General features: G+C 45.0%; 1 protein-coding gene and 1 non-coding gene across 4 annotated transcripts in view; both read right to left on the bottom strand.

Annotated features, from left to right (window-relative positions):
* The window catches only part of LOC121438909 (TATA box-binding protein-associated factor RNA polymerase I subunit B-like), a 67,487-nt gene that overhangs the window by 28,699 nt on the left and 16,822 nt on the right, over nucleotides 1–21,966 (bottom strand). For 2 of the 3 annotated variants that reach the window (XM_041639409.1, XM_041639410.1), the window contains exons 6-8: nucleotides 21,106–21,256; nucleotides 16,537–16,693; nucleotides 10,102–10,201 (exon numbers count right to left, since the gene is read on the bottom strand). In XM_041639409.1, coding sequence (XP_041495343.1) covers nucleotides 10,102–10,201; nucleotides 16,537–16,693; nucleotides 21,106–21,256 — 408 coding nt within the window. The remainder of the gene's footprint in view (nucleotides 1–10,101; nucleotides 10,202–16,536; nucleotides 16,694–21,105; nucleotides 21,257–21,966) is intronic. The other variant, XM_041639411.1, reaches the window with a different exon arrangement.
* Nucleotides 8,414–8,548, bottom strand: LOC121438945. The gene has a single exon (XR_005973137.1).

Genomic DNA, 21,966 nt, shown 5'->3' with positions numbered 1-21,966 from the left:
AGCAACACTAGTAACAAGAACAAGGCTGGCGGGACCATAACACCTGACTTTCAAATGTGCTACGAATCCAGAGTGGTTTAACCACAGCAATAGCAGAAACACACACACAGAGGCCAGTGCGAGTAACAGAGACCCCAGAAACAACCCATGAGTGACAGTCCCTGGTTCTGATGGAAATACCAGAAGCATACGGTGGGGATAGGGATAGCACAGTTGTTAATAAATGGCACCTGGAAAACTGGAGACCCCAAGCAAAAAGAAAAACAGAAACATAACCAGACTTCCATTTTTCACCAAACATAACAACCAAAAAAAAATAAATAAATAAAAAAATAAAAAAAAAACAACTCAAAGTGGATCAAAGGCTTAAAGATATCACCTAAAACTATGCAGAGTCCAGAGAAAAACACAGGGAAGTGCTCCAGGGCATCAATCGGAACAAAGATTTTTTTTTTTTTTGGATATGACATCAAAGGTATAGGCAACTAGAGTAGAAACAGATAAATGGAATTACATCAGACTGCAAACAGAATTAAGAACAGCCCACAAAATGGAAGAAAATACTTAAGAACTATTCATCTGACAAGAGATAAACACTTAACTACATAAAGAAGGAAATAGCAGAATATTTTAGTTTAAACCAATTTTTAAATGGACACCGGATTTGAACAAATATTTCAAAAGATATAACAGGTAACACATGAATGAAAACGTGTACATGCATGAAAAAATATTCACCACCTCAGCTGTCAGAAAGGCCAATGGAAAACATCTCACCGTACTCAGAACAACTCCTATTAAAGATGAAAACCTTTTCCTTTCTCTTTTAAAAAATGGCACAGTAAGGAGAAAAAACTCTTAAAGACCCCACCCCAAAGGGAAAAAATGGACAAAAACCCCAACTGTTGCTCTGAACTCATCTACGTTGTTGTGGCACTGTAAACTAAAGGCCATCAGAGAAATTAAAACTAGAAGTGGGTATAGTAGGAAACGCCTGTATTTGCTGAGGCAGGGGATTTTAAGTTTGAGGCTGTCAGCCTTTGCTACCATGAAAGCACTGTCTGGAAAACAAGCTCAACTAAAGAAAATACCAAACATCAACCTAAAAGCTGAGCATGTGAGTGCAAGTCATGCTGTAGGGTGCGCCCACAGGAGAGGAGCTCAAGTCATGCTGTAGGGTGTACCCATAAGAGGGGAGTCCAAGTCACACTGTAGGGTGTACCCATAAGAGGGGAGTCCAAGTCACACTGTAGGGTGTACCCACAGGAGGGGAGTCCAAGTCATGCTGTAGGGTGTACCCATAAGAGGGGAGTCCAAGTCACACTGTAGGGTGCACCCACAGGAGGGGAGTCCAAGTCATGCTGTAGGGTGTACCCGTAAGAGGGGAGTCCAAGTCACACTGTAGGGTGTACCCATAAGAGGGGAGTCCAAGTCACGCTGCAGGGTGTACCCATAAGAGGGGAGTCCAAGTCATGCTGTAGGGTGCACCCTCAGGAGGGGAGTCCAAGTCACGCTGCAGGGTGTACCCATAAGAGGGGAGTCCAAGTCACGCTGTAGGGTGTACCCACAGGAGGGGAGTCCAAGTCACGCTGCAGGGTGTACCCATAAGAGGGGAGTCCAAGTCACACTGTAGGGTGTACCCACAGGAGGGGAGTCCAAGTCACGCTGCAGGGTGCACCCACAGGAGGGGAGTCCAAGTCACACTGCAGGGTGCACCCACAGGAGGGGAGTCCAAGTCACACTGCAGGGTGCACCCACAGGAGGGGAGTCCAAGTCATGCTGTAGGGTGTACCCGTAAGAGGGGAGTCCAAGTCACACTGTAGGGTGTACCCATAAGAGGGGAGTCCAAGTCACGCTGCAGGGTGTACCCATAAGAGGGGAGTCCAAGTCACACTGCAGGGTGCACCCATAGACGGGGAGTCAGTGCTGGAGCTGCGCGCAGACAGTCACTGCAGCACAACTCACAGTAGCCCAGGCATGGAGCCTACTGAGGCGTCTATTGACAAACTGGTAAGAAAACATGATCTACATGCACAACAGGATGGGTTCTGCCATAAAGATGAAATGCTTTAATGCAGCAACCTGGACTAGCCTAGAGGGCACGGTGAAGGGATCGGGCTCAGGATGATGATGCTATAGCGTGATCTCCTGTGTGGCAGTTCAAGAGGTCGAGAGTAGGTCAGTGAGGACCAGTGCCTGGGGCTTCTGAGTGTCTAGTGCACGGCAGGACGACATCTACAAAGAGCTAGTAAAGAGGCTTTCCATGTTCCCCACACAAAGACAGACACGCCAATTTCCTCATCTGATCACTGCACACTGAACACCTGTACTGAAGTAAGAGATCATGCCTCATAAATTTGTACAATTAATTATGTGTATTAAGATCAAGCAGACCTGAAATCAATGAAATGACATTTTTATTTAGTACTGAAAGTAGCCTGAATTTGACATCTAGTGAAGATGTCTCTCAAAACATCAATAAAATGCAAATCAAAATACCGAGTCTATTTTATTCTAATCAAAATGGCTGTTATCAAGACCACACACAAACATAACAAAACCAACAAAATGTGGCAAAGAGATAGGGCAGGTGGGGATCCTTTTACACTATTGGTGGGAATTTAGTAAATTAGTGTAGTCATTGTAGAAAGAGATATGGAGATTCCTAAAAAACATAAACAAAACACTAAGAAACTACCATATGACCCAGCATACTGTGGTAGGGAAGGAAGGGAGTCTAGAGGAATGAGAGGAAGAGAAACAAGAAACAGCAATGTAGACATCAGTGTCCAACCAGGTATATGTGCAAACTCACAGGTATGTAAAAACTGACCACATTCTTCCACTTGCGGCCCCTGTCTATCCTTACCTCCTGTTATACCCACCATTGCCATTAGCTTGAAGTACCCAGTCACAATGCATGTAAACACACAGAGAGGACGAGGAAACCAAGTATCCATGAGCCCAGCCCTGGGACACTGGAGGCCCAGTCTCTAACAGTCCCCATCCTGGGACCCTGGAGGTTCAGTCTCTAATAGTCCCCATCCTGGGATCCTGGAGGTTCAGTCTCTAACAATCCCCATCCTGGGACCCTGCCAGCCTTAGTCTCTTTTTGAACTGATGTCCCTGCTTCCTGGTAGACAGCTGGGGCTCTTCCTTTGGTTTCCTCGGCAACACTCTTTGGTACACCTGCAGGGACTTACATCAGTGCTCTAGAGACACTAGTGTATTCCTGTTTATTTCAACACTGTTTACAGCAGCCAAGCTATAGAACCAAACTAGATGCTTATCCATGCATCGATGGATAAAGACAAGGTGGCAACTGTATACAATGGGGTTAGATTCAGCTGTAGGGAAGAAGGAAATTATGTCACTTGGAGAAATGACAGAAATCATCAAATTAAGCAAAATAAGCCAGACACAGAAGACAAGCATCACCCTTTCTATCATATACAGTAAACAGATTTAAGCGCACACACACACACACACACACACACACACACACACACACGCGTGTGAAAGCAGAAAGGGTACCACTTGAGGAGTAGAAGAGACAATGAGAGGGTGATAGGATCAGCAAATGTGAGTATACAATGACATGCATGTACACAAATGTCCTAAGGAAATATTGTATATGTTTCTGAAAGAAATGAATAACCAAAAATTAATTATGTAGAGAGGGCAGAGGAAGTAAACTAGGTGCATTGGTTGATTTTTTTCAACTTGACACAAATCTAATCATATCTAGATCAAGGGGTTCTTTTCTGTAACGTGCACTGGTGTTTTGCCTGCATGTATGTCTGTGTGAGGGAGTCAGCTCTACTGAAACTGGAGTTACAGTTTTCAGTTGTCATGTGGGTGCTGGGAATTGAACCCCTCTGGAAAACAGCCAGTGCTTTTAAAACTGAACCATCTCCCCAGCCCACAGGAAGAGGGATTCTTAATTAAAGTGCCTCCAGAAGATTATCTTGTAGGCAAATAAGTGGGGAATTATCTTAACGACTGATATGATAGGGCCCAGCCCATTGTGGGTGGAGTCACCCCTGGGCAGGTGATCCTGGATACCCAAAGAGAGCAAACTGAGCAAGCCACAAGGAACAAGCCAGTAAGCTGCACTCCTCCACCGCCTCTGCACCATCCTGGTTCCTGCCCTGACTTCTCTCCCTGATGGGCTATGCTGTGAAACCATAAGCTGAAATAAAAACCCTTTTGTCCCCAAGTTGCTTTTGGTCATGGCATTTTATCACAGTGACAAAGACCCTAACTGAGACACTAGGGCTGGGAGAGGTGGCTCAGTGGGTACAGGGCTTCCAGTGACGCATGGGGACCTGAGCTCAGATCCCTAGCACCCATATAAATGCCAAGTGTGTGCATCTGTAATCCCAGTCTCACTCCCAGGAAGGGGGTAGGTACCAGGAAATAGGCAGGACTTGTTGGCCAGCCAGCCTAACTAAAACAGGGAGTCCTAGGTTCAGAGAGAGAGAGAGAGAGAGAGAGAGAGAGAGAGAGAGAGAGAGAGAGACAACACACATGTACATACCACATGCAGAAACAGTAAAACAGCATTTCCTAATTAAAAAGAAAAGAGCTGTTTTGACACTAATCTCAAACACATAAACCCAGCTCAAGATGCAGTGCCCTCTGTAACCAAGATGAAAGTACTAAAGAAGCGGGATGTGCACAGACATCTAGACCCTGCTGTGAGACCCATAGGAATGGGCACAGTCAGAGGCTAACAGAAACCTCTAATGCCACCCCCACCAGAGCTTTATCACTCCCTTCCCCCATCACGGAGGGAGCTCCCTTCTCGGGGCCTGAAGGAAGCTTGGATGCCTGTCACATACTTGCACGTCACAGACAATCCTCACCGACTGAAGGACTCTTAGGTCAGTTTCCACTTTTGAACCGTGTAAAGTAGGTCTGCGTGATCGATCACCCAATTCCCCTCCAGCTGCAGATTCCCATTCCCCCAGGGAAAAGATGCTGGTGTCTGTCCTGGCTGAGATTTGGTTGGGGAACTGACTGACAGAAGACTTTCAGGCACAGCAGAACAGACACACAGCCTTGCCTAAGCAAAAGGAGAGTATTTGATGAGCGGCGGCTGTGGGGAATCGTAACCTTAACAGGAAGGAGGTGCCTGCAGGACACACTGGCCATGGAAGGAATGGTGGGGAGGGAGAGTCGGGAAAGCAAACAAGCCAGGGCTGAAGAAGGGAGCGATTTTATAAGCCAAGGCTAAGCAGAGAAGGACTACAAAGGTGACAAGCTAGTCACACTGGTCCTCCAGGACATAGAGACATGCGCTAGAACAAGAGGACAGAGCTCCGGTCTTCTTAGCAGGATGTTTTAACCAGGCTCACATGGCTGCCATAAACAATTTTTCAGTCACTAAATCTAAAGTTAAAGATGCAAATCAATTATTGTTACTATTAATGCCATTTTGGTTTTTCAAGACAGGGTTTCTCTGTGTATCTCTGGCTGTCCTGGGACTAACTCTGCAGACCAGGCTGGCCTTGAACTCAGAGCTATCCACCTGGCTCTGCACTGAGAATGATGGGGTTAAAGGTATGCACCATCACGTGCGGCTTCAAATCAATTTTCTTTTTAAAGCAAGCCTCCTATTGTGTGATGACTTCAGATACCTTCCTACTACTCTGAAAGGAAGCCTAGAAAGCCCAGGCTTTGCTCAGAGTATGTGGGATGCCACTGAAGACATAGAAACCAGAGCTGGGGAGATGGATCAGGGGAAAGGAGCATGTGTTGTACAGACACAAGGGTCTGAGTTTAGCACCCAGATGAGATCCAGGCATGGCTGCATCTGCTATAATGTCCCCAACATTGGTGGGTGGGGACAAGTGGCTCCCAGAAGCTAGCTGACCAGTTGGCCTAGCCAAAACAGCAAGCTTCAGGTTCAGTGAGAGACCTTGTCTCAATGTAATTAGGCAAACAGCAATAGTGGAAGACACTTGATATCCTTTTCTGGCCTCTGCATAAGTAAGTGTACATGGGTGTAGGCACCTACACACACATGCACACACATCACATACTCAGATGCAGACATTTGTATACATTTGTGAATATGCCACACATGATACACACATACATAAAGATAAAATACCAACTCTGAGTTCAGGCCGATTCCAAGACTAAGATCTCCAAGGACGGTCTTTCCTCCCTGCTGTCATTCAAGTTTGGCTACTCTACCACATTCTGACATGTTGGCTGAGGCCTAGATTGCTTGCTGAAAAACAGGTGTCCTCTGTCCTTCTCACCAATGACCTCATCCCTGTTCAAGCCAGGAAACACCCCTACCTTATCAGGAAAAAGACGACTCCAGGGGTTGCTCTAGCTAGCAGGCCTGGCCTCGGGCCATTTGAACCACCAGCCTGTCCTCTATCACAGCCCTTTGATCCTAAATACCATCTCTGTTAGCTTCAGCAAGCAGACTGAGACTCCCTTTACCTTGGTACCCTATGTCTGCCTCCTGTTCTGACCCTGCTCCCCCTCTCTCCCCATTACAAGGATTTCCATTATTATTTCCTTTCGTTTTCTCCTACTTGGATCTGCAGCCACACTCTACGTCCATCACAGGCGCACACGCATGTGGGACACACTCAGTCTTTCCTGGGCTCACCATCACAGGCGCACACGCATGTGGGACACACTCAGTCTTTCCTGGGCTCACCATCACAGGCGCACACGCATGTGGGACACACTCAGTCTTTCCTGGGCTCACCATCATAGGCGCACACGCATGTGGGACACACTCAGTCTTTCCTGGGCTCACCATCACAGGCACACACGCATGTGGGACACACTCAGTCTTTCTTAGCATAATGGAAGGCCGCAACTAAAGACGGCAGCCCTCAGATTGGCCCCTCTGGACATGCTTCCTGCTCGCCAAGGTTCTAGGGACTGTTCTTTACAGCTTTAGTTAGAACTTCAAGATCAGACGCTGGACCTGAGGGATGTAATGTGTAGACAAATCTCAACATGGCCGACTCCCAACTCAAGATGCAGACAGTCAGTATTTAATAACCTGAGATGTCAGTCACATGATGTGGCCTGCTTAATTCAACTGTCTTTCTAGTCGTCCACTTTCATCTGGTTCAATGCTTCCAAAATAGTACCTCACAAAAGTGTATCAAGCTCAATTCTTCACAGATAAGGTGTCTTCAAGAACCTTGACAAATGTAAATAAATCTTTTTTAAAAAGTGGCTACAATTGTAAAAATGGAAATAAGCCATTAAAGGATTTTTATTTGAATATAACATTCTAGATCATAAGTATGATTAGGTTTTTTTCATTTACTTATTTAGTGTGTAGGTCAGAGGACAACCTGGGGGAATTGTTTATCTCTTTGTATCATGTGGGTCTGGGGTTGAACCCAGGTTGTTAGGCTTGGAAAAGGCTCCTCGACCCGCTATGCAATCTCACTAGCCCGGGTGACTTTTACAGCCCAGTGTACTTTCATGCTACTGTTGCTGCTAACAAAGTTAGCTCGTATTAGTAAAAGCCGCTCAAAGTGAACCTACTTAAAAAACGGATGTAATGGGGTTGCACTCTCGGAACACCATCCTGATTTTGACCTTTCCTTGTAAAGGTAACACTATGGCTGCTTCTGGGCACACCCGAATTGGTGACAAAACCGCTCCTGTATCTGTAGCGATATTTTGTTTATGATCTAATAAATAAAACTTGCCTGAAGATCAGAGAGCAGAGCTAGTTACTACTTAGCCATAGAGCCCAGGGACTGGTGGTACACACCTTTAATCCCAGCACTCAGGAGGCAGAGGCAGGTGGATCTCTGTGAGCTCAAGGCCACCATGGGCTACACTAAACTGACCCAGTTTCAAAGAAAAACAGAGCCAGGAGGTGGCGGCTCACACCTTTTTAATCCCAGCATTTGGGAGTCACACACCTTTAATCCTAGCACTAGGGAGATGGAGAGAAGGAGGGATATGGCTGGCTGGGAGAGAGGAATATAAATCAGGAGCTCAAGGCTGAGAATTTGTAGAGACAGGATCTTGGTTCTGGGCATTTTGTAGAGGTAAGAACTAGTGGCCGGCTGTTCTGCTTCTCTGATCTTTTGGCTTTCAACCCTTAATATCTGACTTTGGTTTTTTATTATTAAGATCAATTAGAATTCATGCTACGCTAATCTTTTTTATTTCTCATGCCTCAAATTCTATTTCTTTTCTTTTTAAAAATATTTAAAAATTTAACTTTATGATTTATTTATTGAATTTTTTTTTTTGTGGTGTATACCTTTAATCCTGGCACTTGGGAGGCACAGACAGATCTCTGTGAGCTCAAAATCAGCCTAGTTTATAAAGCAAGTTCCCTGACAGTCAGGACTGTAACACAGAGAAATCCTGTCTTGAAAATTCCTAAAAAGTTTTTTAAAATATTTATGTATGGAGCCATCGCACAGAAAATCTGATAACTATACAGACTCTGTCGGCAGGAACCAACTGTTTTGATGTATGTGACCGTCTGTGGTTGCACTGTATAACTAACAAATGCAATCACTACCAGAACAGTCACATTATTTAACTTTATTTTATGTGCACTGGTGTGAGGGTATCAGATCCCCTGGAACTGAAGTAACAGATATTTGTGAGCTGCCACGTGGGTGCTGGGAACTGAACCTGGGCCCTTGGAAGAACAGCCAGTGTTCTTAACCACTGAGCTATCTCTCTAGCCCCTCAAATTCTATTTCTGAAGAAAGGGACACTACCTACTTTTGAAAGATTGAACAATAATAAAGAAACTAACAAAAACAGATGGCTGAACAGATGATAGATGGATAATAGACAGACAGAAAGACAGACACATGTGACTCTGTTTCTCAACTTTGGTATAAGACATCAACTTATGACTGATGCCAATCTCTCCACCTGTGGTGACATCAGGAGAGACATTTGCTCAGAATCTGTGCTATACCCATAATAAGTGAGGCTCTTCTGCTTTGTCCATCAGCAGTCGGTCACATTCCCTGTGGAAGTTTCTATCTTACCTGGCCTCTGCTTCTCTCCAACAATGAAGCTGATGGTAACAGTCGCACCCTGGCAGCACCATTCCACAGCTGGGACTAAGTGGGTGACAGGTAGGAGCAACCTCAGGTAAAAAAACGCTTCAGACTCATTGTTTTTATTGGAAGTTCTGGAAAGTTTCTGTGGCTGTTGTTTCACTTTTGTTTTTTTTATAATAAAGTACTTTTCACTGTACTGTTCACTTGGTCAATTTCTCAAGACCCAAGTTATTGGGGGTCTGGGACACTATTGTCCAGTGCTTAAGACCTGTGACCTATCTAGCTGTTATTTTCACCAAAGACTGACAAACCGTCATGGCGCAGAAGACATCTAACACGGGAGATGCAGCCTAGACCCAGGCCTCATGATCTGCCTGTTATATAAGGCTGTGGAAAAGGTACAATGCTTCAGCCTTCATGTCACTGTGATATACAATGCACTGTCTTTAATAAGGTGCCACAAGCATTACTAGAGTCAGAAACCACTGGCACGCCTTCCACACAAGTCTCTTACACTGCAAACATGGCCACAGAGGCCACAAAAGCCTAGCACAGTAATTCCTTCTGTGGAAAATGGAAGAAAGCATTTCCTATTAATACTTAGCATTAATACTTATAAACATCTAATGAAGAAGAATGGGATGTACCCTTTGAGTACTCTAATGTAATAGAGATGCACAATTGAAGGACAGAAACATGTCCAATGCAGTCAGTCTAGAAAGAGACAAAGGAGGCCAGGGCTGTGGTCATGCCTGTAATTTATCTCAGCAGGCTGAGGCTGAGAGATGGTGAATTCAAGGCCAGCAGGTAAACTAACATAAGGAGAAGACTTGAACCAGCGCCGCCTGGCACAAGTGACGACTTTCTTCCTCCTATGCAGCCATGTGATCAGTGACAGACAGACCCACATCTTCTTCAGAGCAGTCACATGAACACATTTTAAAAAAGAGTACATATACTCTTCATGAAAATCTACTGAAACTAGATTTTGGACATGTTAGAAAAATCACAGAATCAAATATTGCACCAGAGACCGTAGAAACAACTGTACAAAGGAACAACTTACCTCGATAGCAAAGATGCCTTTATCGCGACCATAGACTTTCATCTCTTCTGGAAAAAGCTGAAAAGCATTTCTGTATGGAATACGGTCCTCTTCAACAAACCTGTGCTTTACAGAAAGGAGTCTTGATGAGAGCTGCACACTGGCTCTGGGTAAACTTTCTGAAAACCTCCCCCTTCACAAGGGAAGGGGTAGTTTGTGCAGCATTCTATCTCCTGCATATTTTTAAAGGAGAAAGCTGCTGTCCCCTGCACCCTGTAGGAGAGCAGTCGGCTGATGGTCTGCAGAGTGCCTAACTCTAACTAATTCGATAAGTGTGTCTGAGAAGGGTGTATTTTCCCACTCACCACCAGGCTCCCAGATCACTCCTTTCATGTCTGCTGCCATCACTGGACTAGCTCCGTCACTGTGAATCCCTTCTACAGGAAGTTCTTCCTTGGTCCTCATTTCCTTGTCCTCCCTTCTGTCCTTAGGACCTAGCCAAGAGCGCACTAGCTGATGGAAAACTATTAAGGTTTCTGTCCCAATGCCTTGTATATAGCAGGAGGCCAAGCATTTAAACTCCAGACATTTAAAGATGGACCAAAACACTTATTGACATTCCACTCATCAAGTCAAAGTTGTGGGGTACAACATAGCACTAGCACTATGGGAAAACAGCAGTGACCCAAATAGGCCAAACTTCTGTTCCTGCCGAGCTTGAGTTCTAGTGAGAAGAGGAAACGCGGGCAGTCAGTCAACAAGTCTACAATGTGCTAAAAACAAAGGAGAGAGCGAGAGAGAGCAGGACAGAGGTCTGGTGTGCAAAGTCCTAAACAAAGTATCAAAGGAACTCAGACCCAGTTGGGAATAAGCACCCAGAATGCACTGCCTTGGCCCCCATTGTTGCCAACTTCCTAAAAAAAGAAAGTGTTGACCTAAACTTAATTTCAAAATTAAAATGTGATTCCTTTTAGTACTGAAACTTAAGAATTAAACATTTAAGGTACGAATGGACAAAAACCTCTCCCAGCTGGGTTTTCATTGATTGTTTTAGTTTATATAAAGTATCTGTGCATAGTAGACTACAATACTGGCTTAATATTATTATATACATGATATAAAACACACCTATCCCTTGAAAAACCACCTACACTTCCAAATGCTAACATACACATCACTTATTTAGTCTTTGATATATATACAATATATAACTGTAATATGATATATACATAAAATATGCAAATATATGGACAATAAAGGTGAGAACACGTGCTATCAATGTGCCCAGTGCTGAAAGTAAGGTAGTAACAGGAGATGGAGAGACCACCCACTCTTCCAGGGCAGCAGTCACGTGACCACAGTGCGCTAGAGAGGTGTGTCTGTGCAGCAGGAGAAGCAGGAGAGAGAAATGAAAAGTGGGGAAGCAGAGATGTCCCCAGAGCAGGCGTTGGGTGTGTGGGGTTTTTACAATGACTCACTGCCTGCAGTCTTCTCAACGTCTTACTTTAGAATTTGAAATTTCTTTTAGAAAAACTTTTTCCCTCAAATGGATGGCAGCTCGGTCAAAATTCGAACACACTATTTCCCTTAGTGGGGATTAACAACTGGCTATCTGGATCCTTAGCGGGGATTAACTGCTGGCTACTGGATCCTTAGGGGGAGGGGAATTAACAGCTGGCTATCTGGATCCTTAGCGGGAACTAACAGCTGGCTATCTGGATCCTTGGGGGGGGGGGATAACAGCTGGCTACTGGATCCTTGGGGGGGATTAACAGCTGGCTACTGGATCCTTAGGGGGAGGGGGATTAACAGCTGGCTATCTGGATCCTTAGCGGGAACTAACAGCTGGCTACTGGATCCTTAGTAGGGATGAACAGCTGGCTACTGGATCCTTAGCAGGGATGAACAGCTGGCTACTGGATCCTTAGCGGGGACTAATAGCTGGCAACTGGATCCTTAGCGGGGACTAACAGCTGGCTATCTGGATCGATCCAGGAATTTGTTGACAAAGGAACTGGCACCAAATGAAAGTGTCCTGCACCCTCTCCCACCCAACAGAGCACGTTAGCAGCTCCTAGAAATGCTCTTTGCCCATAATTTTACCGCAGCTTTTGGAAGCTTTGATTTGAGACACACTGGACTTTAATAAGCCGCCAGAGGTTGCAGATCATTAAAGCTGCGCCACATTGAAGCTGCGTGCACTGTGCAACAGTCCTGTCCCATCAATCCTTTCCATTTCTCTATCCACCAGCTTTATCCAGGCCAGCACTTCCTGTCGAAAGCACAGACCACTTGCCTCCCTGCACAGGATATCATTTCCACATAGCTGCCCAAGGGACCCTTTATGAACACAGCTCAGATGGTCTCTCTGGCTGCAATCTTCCCACTACTCGTTATAGCACTTAAAACCAAAGTCCTAATGGGTGCAGGGCTATTTCTGCGGTGATAAAGTATGTCCTGGAAGTGTATCAAAGTGATGGCTGTGTATTTCTGGACATACAGAAAACCAATGAATTGCATTTTACCTTTTGTTTTGTTTTGTAATGTGAGATGGTCTCACTAAGTAGCCCTGGCACACCTGGAACACACTTCACACTTCTGTCTGCCTCTGTTTGCTGAGTCAAAGGATTAAAGGCTTGGACCATCAGGCTGAGTATAAATTGTATATCTTCTTAGAGATTTATTTATTATTCTATACACGAGTACTTTCCTGCACATCTGTATATGTAACACATGTGTGCTTGGTATCATGGAGGCCAGAAGAGGGCACTGGATTCCCTGGAGCTGGACTTTATAGACAAGATGGGAGAGCCATGGGAATGCTGGGAACTGAACTCAGGCTCTCTGAGAGAGCAGGAAGTGACTTAATCACAGAGTCACCTCTCCAGGCCTTAGGAGTGGCATATTTTTCAAATGGTTGAGAATTTTATATATGTAAATTATGTTTCAAAATTTTTAAATTAAGGGTGATGAGAGGAGAACTAAAGGTAACAACAACTAAAATTTATTATATACATGTATGAAAGTGACAAAGAATTTTTTTTAAGGGGGAAAAATTCCACCCTAGCATGGCTTACAAAGACACACCTCTGTCCTGCTCACCTCAGTCCTCCGCCCTTCAATCAGCTCTCTTCTTCCAGGCCCACTCCTCACTTCCTTGATCAGACAGAGTCCACTCCTGCTCAGAGCTTGGCGCTAACAAGGGTGGCCCTCGCTACCTGGAATACTGGGATCTTCACGGGTTGGCTGCTCTTTCATTCAAAGTGCAGCTCAAATGCCTCTATACCAATCTAAAGCAGCCTTCAGTCATACCCTTACAGTGTCCGAGCTCAGCCCGTGCTCTGCACCTGCCTGGCCGATCATTTTCCCCTTTATTTACGTCCATCTGTCTCTCCCTCTCATCTTCAACTGCACGAGAGCAGGGACTTGACACACTTCTCTCAGCTGTATGTACCTCAAGGGTCTAAACCCTCGGCCACTCTGTGAGTACAGCAGATACTCAACAAGTATTTGTACTGTAAATGTTGGCTGTTGTTACTTTCTATCATTACTGCTAGCAGGAGGGTCCTTTATGGCTAATGTGAAGGAATAGGAACTAATCCTGAGGCCTATGGAAGCTGCTCTGAAGATAAATAGGCAATGACAGCTTACAATCACTGGTAAGATTTGTAGGGCCAGCATGGTGGCACCTTTAATCCCAAAATTGGAGGTAGAGGTAGGCGGATCTCTGAGTTAGGGGCCAGTCAGGGCTACACAATGAGCAACCCTGTCTCAAGAAAAGAAAAGAGAAACAGAAAGAATGGAAGAATGAAAGAGAGAGAGGAAGGAAAGACATATATAATTCTAGTCAAGCGAACGATGTCTCCCTACAAACCAACGTTCTTAGCTTTCAAAGTTCAGCAATAGCTCTCAGGCTGAACATCCTGAAGAACCTCCTGGAGGCAACGCAACAGAGATAAACAGGCCCTACCCCAGTTCTGCCGCAGTCCCCGGATAATGCTAGGGTGGCCCACTCAGAAGCGACAAGTTGAGATCTGTCTTAGAGCTCTTTCTGGGGGAACAAAGGTGACAGCCCTTTCTTCTGCCGCCCCAAGGAACTAAGTCTCCAACTTGTACACCCCAGGGAGCACAGTGACAGCCCTCCAGCTAACTAGACTCGATCTCCTTGAAGGCATTTTAGAATTCCCCTCTGCGGAGGAGGAGAGTCAGAGCGAAGGATGGTGAGCATGGGAGGAACTCAGGACTGGGACTGTCTATACAGGCACACAGTGTTTTCTCTAAGAACTGCAGAAAGATATTTTCTTTTCATTTGCTAAGTTTCTGGGAGAGTTCTGATGCCCATACAGATTGCCCTGGGACAGCTCGGAAGATACCATTCAGTTCTCATGATTAGGAATCTTTCTTGAAAGACCCTCTGGTTATTAGCACAAGACTGCAGACAGAGAGCTCAGCTGGGAAATGAGCAAGCACCCAGGTGAGGTGAGGCATGGAGGGAAGGACGGGTTCCAGGGCTTCGGGAAGTAGAAGAGACAGAACATAATGACTGGCGCGTGTGTCGAGTGAGGAGAGAGCCCAGGAACAGCCCTAGGTTTCCTGACAGAACACCAGGGTCCACAGCATGTGCTAAGAGCACTAGAGAAGAGCAGGGTCAAGGAGACAGATGCTGAGGCACTTCCTAGTCATACTGATTCAACCATAAAGACATCAAGTAGTCATGTCCAGTGGCAGCTCTACAGATGAACAGACAGGTCTGGCCCTTACTAGACAAGTCTGGGCTGGTAACAGAGTCGGGAGTCTTCAGCATATAGACAATAATTAGAGTCTTGGGAGAAGATGATGTCATCTAGTGAGGGCACAAAGCAAGGCAATCCTCAACTCAGAGAATCACAAGTGGTCTATGTGCAGCTGCTCACACCCAGAAAAGCTTTGTTATTTGGTTAATGTCCAAAATCAAAGGCACCACAGCCATTTACTAGAAGCATGCTATCTAATAAAAGGGCCAAGCACCAATAATGATGACGGTGATGAGGAGCGCTGAACAAGCACGGCAAGCCAGAGCTCTAGCGATGCTTCAGATCAGATGCTCTAACTGTGATGCGGGGCCAAGGGCTGAGCAGCTGGAGCCCTAAGGTGCATTTTATTACAGACCCATTCACCTAAGGAAGCAGAAACAGGCATTTCCTGACTTGCTTAGTGTGATGTCATGTAACAACAAACTGGCAGAGTCCAGAGTTTGGCTTCAAACTTGTGCCCTTGTAAGCATTCCATACACTGATTAAACCCAATGCTATTATTCAGAACGCATATAAAGCAAAGGAGAAATGAATACATTAATGACTTTGGTCTGCCTGGTAAGTGACTGATTCTTCTACACTCAGCTCATTAGTACAGTGTAGTTGGCTGTAGCTCAAGCATGCACTTCCTTTGGTCAGTCTTTCTGTCTAAAACTGTCTAGACTACCTCAAAATATGTAAATATCTTCTACTGCATAACAAGATCTTTCTATAATTCTGAAATCAACTTTTCTAATAAACAGGGTGCCTATATTTTAGCTTTACAACCACAACACATAGTTTTATACAAATACTAATAGTCATTTTGTTAGTAAAAGATCCCCTGTTCAGCTGGAGAGATGGCTCAGTGGTTAAGAGCACTGACTGCTCTTCCAGAGGTCGTGAGTTCAATTCCCAGCAACCACATGGTGGCTCACAACCATCTGTAATGAGATCTGGTGCCCTCTTCTGGCATGTGGGCATGCATGGAAGCAGAATGTTGTATATATAATAAATAAATAAATCTTAAAAAAAAAAAGATCCCCTGTTCATCTTTTCCAAGAAAAATATTTAAGTCTGCACAGGAATATTAATGTCATTTTTCTCTTCTAAGTATTTTATTCACATTAGATAATTAACTTTCTAATATCTCATATGAGGGGAACACTACAATTCCTATCATATCATTGATTAACTTAGGAATTTGAATCCAAGTTCCACGCAATTATTAACTGTCACTGTCAGTCTGACTGGATTGGACTCACCCAGGAGACACATTTACCTCATGTGTATCTGAGGAAATAGTACTGGAGAGGCTTAACTATGGGAGAACCCACTGGGTATGCAGTTGGCACCCCATGGGCTGGGGTCCTGGTCCAAATGGAGTAAGGACAGCGACATCCCTTCCTCTAGTCAATGATCTGATATGAGTAAGCCGCCGCCCATCACCAAGATGGCGGCCTGCATCCCCTTACACCACAAGCCAACACAAATCTTTCCTCTTCTAAGTTAGTTGTTTTCATCAGTTCTTAATCACAAAGAGAAAAGTAACCCATGTACTACCCAAGCTTTCCATTCCTTTCCTCACTATAGGCTTTCTTGTAAAATTAAGAATATCCAAAGGCTGTTCTGAAGTTCACACAGATGATCATGGAAAAACAATCAGGAAGGAAGTTCCACTCACCTCAGAAGGTCAGAGAGAGTAATGGTTTCTCTCTGCCAGAGCAAGGACAGAGAGCAGAGAGCCAGGGTCCTGGGTACAGTCATCTTCAGGACACCCTTCTCCTTCCACTCTGAGTATTCCACTCCATCAACAGATCCAGAACAGACATCTGGGGCTTCTTTACAAACAAAGAATATTTTTAAAAATGGATAACAAATCAAGGGGCATTCAAAATAGATTATAACTGATTCACTCTGTATAAACAATCTAGCAGTGAAGGCCAACAAAAGCTTTAGAAGGGAACCAGGCTAAAAATAACTAGGTTATCTGTGGAAGTGGGGTGGATTGAGAGCCTGAAAAGAGATACAAATTTGTAGATAGCCAAAACAAACTATTTTTAAAATAAAAGGATAAACAATTACAAAGAAAAGTGAAAGTCCTTTGCTTGAAGACCTCTCAGGGAGCCCTCTCCTAGAACCCGAGAAGGAGGCAGCACTTTCTCCCACCCAACCCACCTTCCAGGTACCCTCTAGCGGACACTGTCTACTCTACAGACAGGGATGGATCTCACACTGTGCCACTCCCCGAGGGCTGGGGAAATGACAGTGAACAAGGTCTCACCTTTCCTGTGATTTACTCTCTCCTAAGAGCAATGAACAAAAATTACAATGGACAGAGAAAGGTGCTATTCAGAAAAATGGCAATGCAGGAGCATCCAAGGACATCCAAGGGAGGAGGGGCAAGATGGCTCTTTTGAGTGGGTGGTCAGAAAGTCCCCTCTAAGAAGGTGGTATCTGAGCAGAAAGGTGATGAATTCTACTTTGAGGGGAAATCCCAACATGCCAACAGCAGTGAAAAAGTGTGTGTGGATTTGTTTGTATTTGTGTGCATGCGTGGGAGGGGCTTACAAGTGAGGGAAAGTGGCAGCTTATAATGCAGAGTATGGAAACCACACTTCCGAGCTCAGGATCTATACTCTGGATTTCACTCTAGGTAAGGAGAGAACTTTAGGGAGTTTTAATGTGAGGGCAACATGGCCTCACTCCTGTGCTTAATACAGACCACCCACAGCAGAGGGATGAAATTACGGAGGGTTGGGATGGAAACAGGCAGTCTCTCTTCCAGGACAGTCAGGACATGAGCTGGACAGGAGCAAAGCACTTCACTACAGATGGGGAAGAGTGGTCAGGTTCGAGGCAGACTTGAAGGCAGAATCAGAAGGGCTTAGTGGTTGGCTGGTATAAGCTAAGAGAAGAAAACAAGCATGGTTCTGGCAAATGCAACAAGAATGAAGACATTTGCCAAGACAAAGGAGATGGCAAAGAATCAAGATGTTACACTAATCAAGTGTGGTAGCACAGATCTGTGTTTCTAGCATCAGCAAGGGTAGGGTAGGAAGGTTGAGTCAGAGGCCAGGCTAGGCAGCAGAGTGAGCTACTGTTCCAAAAGCACACAGAGCTGCAGTGGTAAGCATGAGGTCTTTCCAGACACACGGACAACTGGCAAGCAGGCGTTTAACTAGGGAGGAGCAGGATTAGCTGCCTCCCTCCTCCTTTTCAGGGATCAAATTTCTGATTTGGAACAGTAGTTACAAAGTTAGCACTGTGGGACCAGGGAGCTAGCTCAGCAGGCTAAGGCACTGGCCATCAACTCTGATAACCTAAGTTCAATAATCAGGACCCACATGGTGGAAGGGAGAATCGGACACCTGAAAGTTGTCCTCTGAGCTCCACATGTGTTTACTGAACACACACACACAGGCATGCACACATACACTTACACATATATGCACAAACACACATGCACACATGCATGCACACAAACACAAATACACATACACACACCACACTTGCACACACGCCTGGGTGGTCACTGTGGCCTGTGCTACACCAGACTGATGACGGGCTCTGCGCTAGTAAAACGTCTGTGGATGGACACCTAGCTGACTCTAGGCTCTCTGTCACTACCTTCTGAACCTCTGTCCTGTCTCCTCTCTCCTTCTGGATTGATTTCCTGAATCCTATTTCATTTTCTTTCTGATTCTGCATTTATTTTTATGATTTTTTTGTTTTGGTTTAGATTAATATGTAACATTTGAATTATATTAAGATATAATATTAAATGGATGTTGAAAATGAACAGAACATTTTGTGAGGACAGTAGACTACACTTCGCTCTCTTTATTATAGCAGCATGAAGAGACATTTGAATTATGTGCACATACAATCTTGCCTCTCTCTCTAATATATTAGAATAAAAGGCTTTCTGGATGATTACCTATGGTGGTAGTAGTTATATCTGAGTGGGATGGCAGCTGGTGCTTTGTCTTCTTTGTAACTCTGCACTTTATAGTTTTATATTGAATGGTATTCATGATTAGTGTAAAAACTAAAAGATAGCTCTAAAAATAATTTTTTTTAAAGATTTTCTTCTTTATTTCTGTGCAAGTATGTCTGAAGGTGTGTGTGTACCACCAGTGTGCCTGGTACCTGCACAGGCCAGAAGAAGACATCAGATCCCCTAGAACTCGAATTACAGAGGATGTGAGCAACCACGTGGGTGCTGGGAATTGAACCTGGATCTTCTGGAAGAGCAGCAGGGTTCTTAACCACTGAGTCATTTCTCCAGTCCCCAAAATACCTTTTTAAAAATACACTAAGACATCTTGAATTTTGCATGCAAAAGGATGGAAATAGAAACACTTTACTGAGTGAGATAACCCAGATCCAAAAAAGATGAATATGGTATGTACTCATTCATAGGTGGATTCTAGCCATAAATAAAGGACATTGAGCCTATAATTCGTGATCCTAGAGAAGCTAAATAAGAAGGTGAACCCAAAGAAAAACATATAGTTATCCTCCTGGATATTGGAAGTAGACAAGACTGAGAGGCAAAAGTTGGGAGCACAGGGGTGGGGGTAGGGGTAAAGGGAGATGGGGAGAGAGAAGGGAGAAATGGAGGATGTGGGGAGTTTGGGGAAATGGGATGGTTGAGATGGAGGAAGGGTAGATATGGGAACAGGGAAGTAGATATCTTAACTAAGGGAGCCATTTTAGGGTTGGCAAGAGACTTGACTCTAGAGGGGTTCCCAGGTGTTCAAGAAGATGTCCCCAGTTAGGTCCTTGGGCAGCAGAGGAGAGGGTGCCTGAACTGGCCTTATCCTATAGCCACACTGATGAATATCTTGCATATCACCATAAAACCTTCATCTGGCGATGGATGGAGATAGAGACAGAGACCCACATTGGAGCACTGGACTGAGCTCCCAAGGTCCAGATGAAGAACAGAAGAAGTGAGAACATGAGTAAGGAAGTCAGGACCGCGAGGGGTGCATCCACCCACAGAGACAGTGGGACTGATCTAACGGGAGCTCACCAAGGCCAGCTGGACTGGGACTGAATGAGCATGTGATCAAACTGGACTCTCTGAATGTGGCTGATGGTGGAGGCTGACTGAGAAGCCAAGGACAATGGCGCTGGGTTTTGATTCTACTGCATGTTCTGGCTTTGTGAGAGCCTAGTCTGTTTGGATGTTCACCTTCCTAGACCTGGATGGAGGGGGGAGGACCTTGGACTTCCCACAGGGCAGGGAACCCTGACTCCTCTTAGGACTGGAGAGGGAGGGGGAGAGGAGTGGGGGGAGGGGAGAGGGGGAGGTAAATGGAAGGAGGGGAGGAAGTAGAAATTTTTAATAAAAAAATTAAAATAAAAAAACAAAAAACCACTAAGATTTCATTCAGTTTGTTCTTCTTGGTCACATGACTCAGCAAGTCATTCTTCCTAGGTCAAGTTCCCTCCTTACACATCCTGAACACCAGGAGACAGGTGCTTGTTCATTGGTTTGTTTTTGAGATATTGTCTCAGTCCAGGCGGGTCTCAAGGAATGCTGATCTTAAACTCCTGATTCTCATGTCTCTACCTCCCAAGTGCTGGGATTATAGGCACACACCACCACACCTGGCAGGACTATGTTAGTCTTAAAATGCAATGCTGGCGTTAACATTGAAAATATCAGTGATGTAGGAGGGTCTTCTATCTATCTGTTGCTTTCATTGGTTAATTAATAAATAAAACTGCTTGGCTTGATAGGTCAGAACACAGGTAGGCGGGGAAGACAGAACAGAATGGTAGGAGGAAGAATGTAGAGACAGGCAGATGCCATGAAGATCCGGCCCAAGATGGACATAGGTTAGAATCTTCCCAGTAAGCCACCACGTGGTGCTACACAGAATATTAGAAATGGATTAGATCAATATGTGATAGTTAGCCAATAAGGGACTGAAGATAATGGGCCAGGCAGTGATTAAATGAATACAATTTGTGTGTTGTTATTTCGGGTGTAAAGCTAGCCGTGTGGGAGCCAGGCAGGACAAAATGCAGGCCTGCTTGCCTCATCACTACACATCAGGATGGCAGTCAGTGCACTGTTAGATGGATAGGCTGAGTTAGAGATCTGAGACCCACACTACGGAAGAAGAGAACCAAGAACCACCTCCCATGAGCTGTCACACAAGGACACTCTTGCACACACATGAATAAGAAATAAGTGACTCTCTAAAAGGTTCTAGACAGACTGGTTCTCCTTTACCTGACTTTGGTGATGCTTTGGTGACAGGGAAAGGCTTTGGAATCTGGGGCTCAGACTGGAACTCTGCTCCACTTTCAAGGGGATAGGAGGTGTCACTTAGCAGCTCAAGTTCACTGGCCCAATCTGAACTCTGCTGATTGTCTTCCAATACCTGTCCATAAAATAACAGACAGAAACAACTGCTGGAGAGTAAAGGTTAGCTTTTGTGATAGGCCTTCCTGGGGAACGGTTCCCCGACAGTTCCCCCGCAAGGCTTCTGGGAGAGGGGCTGCAAACAAGGGTGAGTGGGCAAACAGTCTGCTGGCACACACCCACACCAGGTGGGTGCTTCCAGGAGTGTTTCTCTTGTCAAGAGAAATGAATGGAAGATGCAGGGCTTGCAGATGAAGCCCAGTTGATAGAATGCTTGCTTGGCTTGTACAAAGTCCTTGGCTTGGTTCTCTGCACATAAACTGGGCACCGTAGTTATGGCTGTCACTCTAGCAATTGGGAGGTAGAAGCAAGTCAAGGGCGTCTTTGACTACACAGCAAGGGTTGGCTGATAATGACAATGATGTTCTATCACAGCAATAGATGCCCTAACTAAGACTTGGTTAGAGGCTATAGTTCAGAGGCAGAATGCTTGCCTACTATGCATGAAGCCCTGGATTCAATCCCCAGCACTGCACAAACTATGGTAATGGATGCTATGATCTCAGCATAAAAGAGGGAGAGACAGGAAGATGAGAAGTTCAAGGTCATCCTCAGCTACCTACTGAGTCTGAGGCCCATAAGGACCGCCCGAGACTTTGCCTCTACAGCAGGGAGGGGCCTGTTTATAAAGAACAACATTTCAGATGTGATGACCATAATGCACAGTGA

Source organism: Microtus oregoni, unplaced genomic scaffold (assembly GCF_018167655.1).
Source record: "Microtus oregoni isolate MIOR12 unplaced genomic scaffold, Mior012 000058F_ref0000040, whole genome shotgun sequence".
Classification (NCBI taxonomy): Eukaryota; Metazoa; Chordata; class Mammalia; order Rodentia; family Cricetidae; genus Microtus; species Microtus oregoni.
The sequence above is the reverse complement of the archived record's forward strand: the minus strand, read 5'-3'. Positions and strand labels throughout refer to the sequence as shown.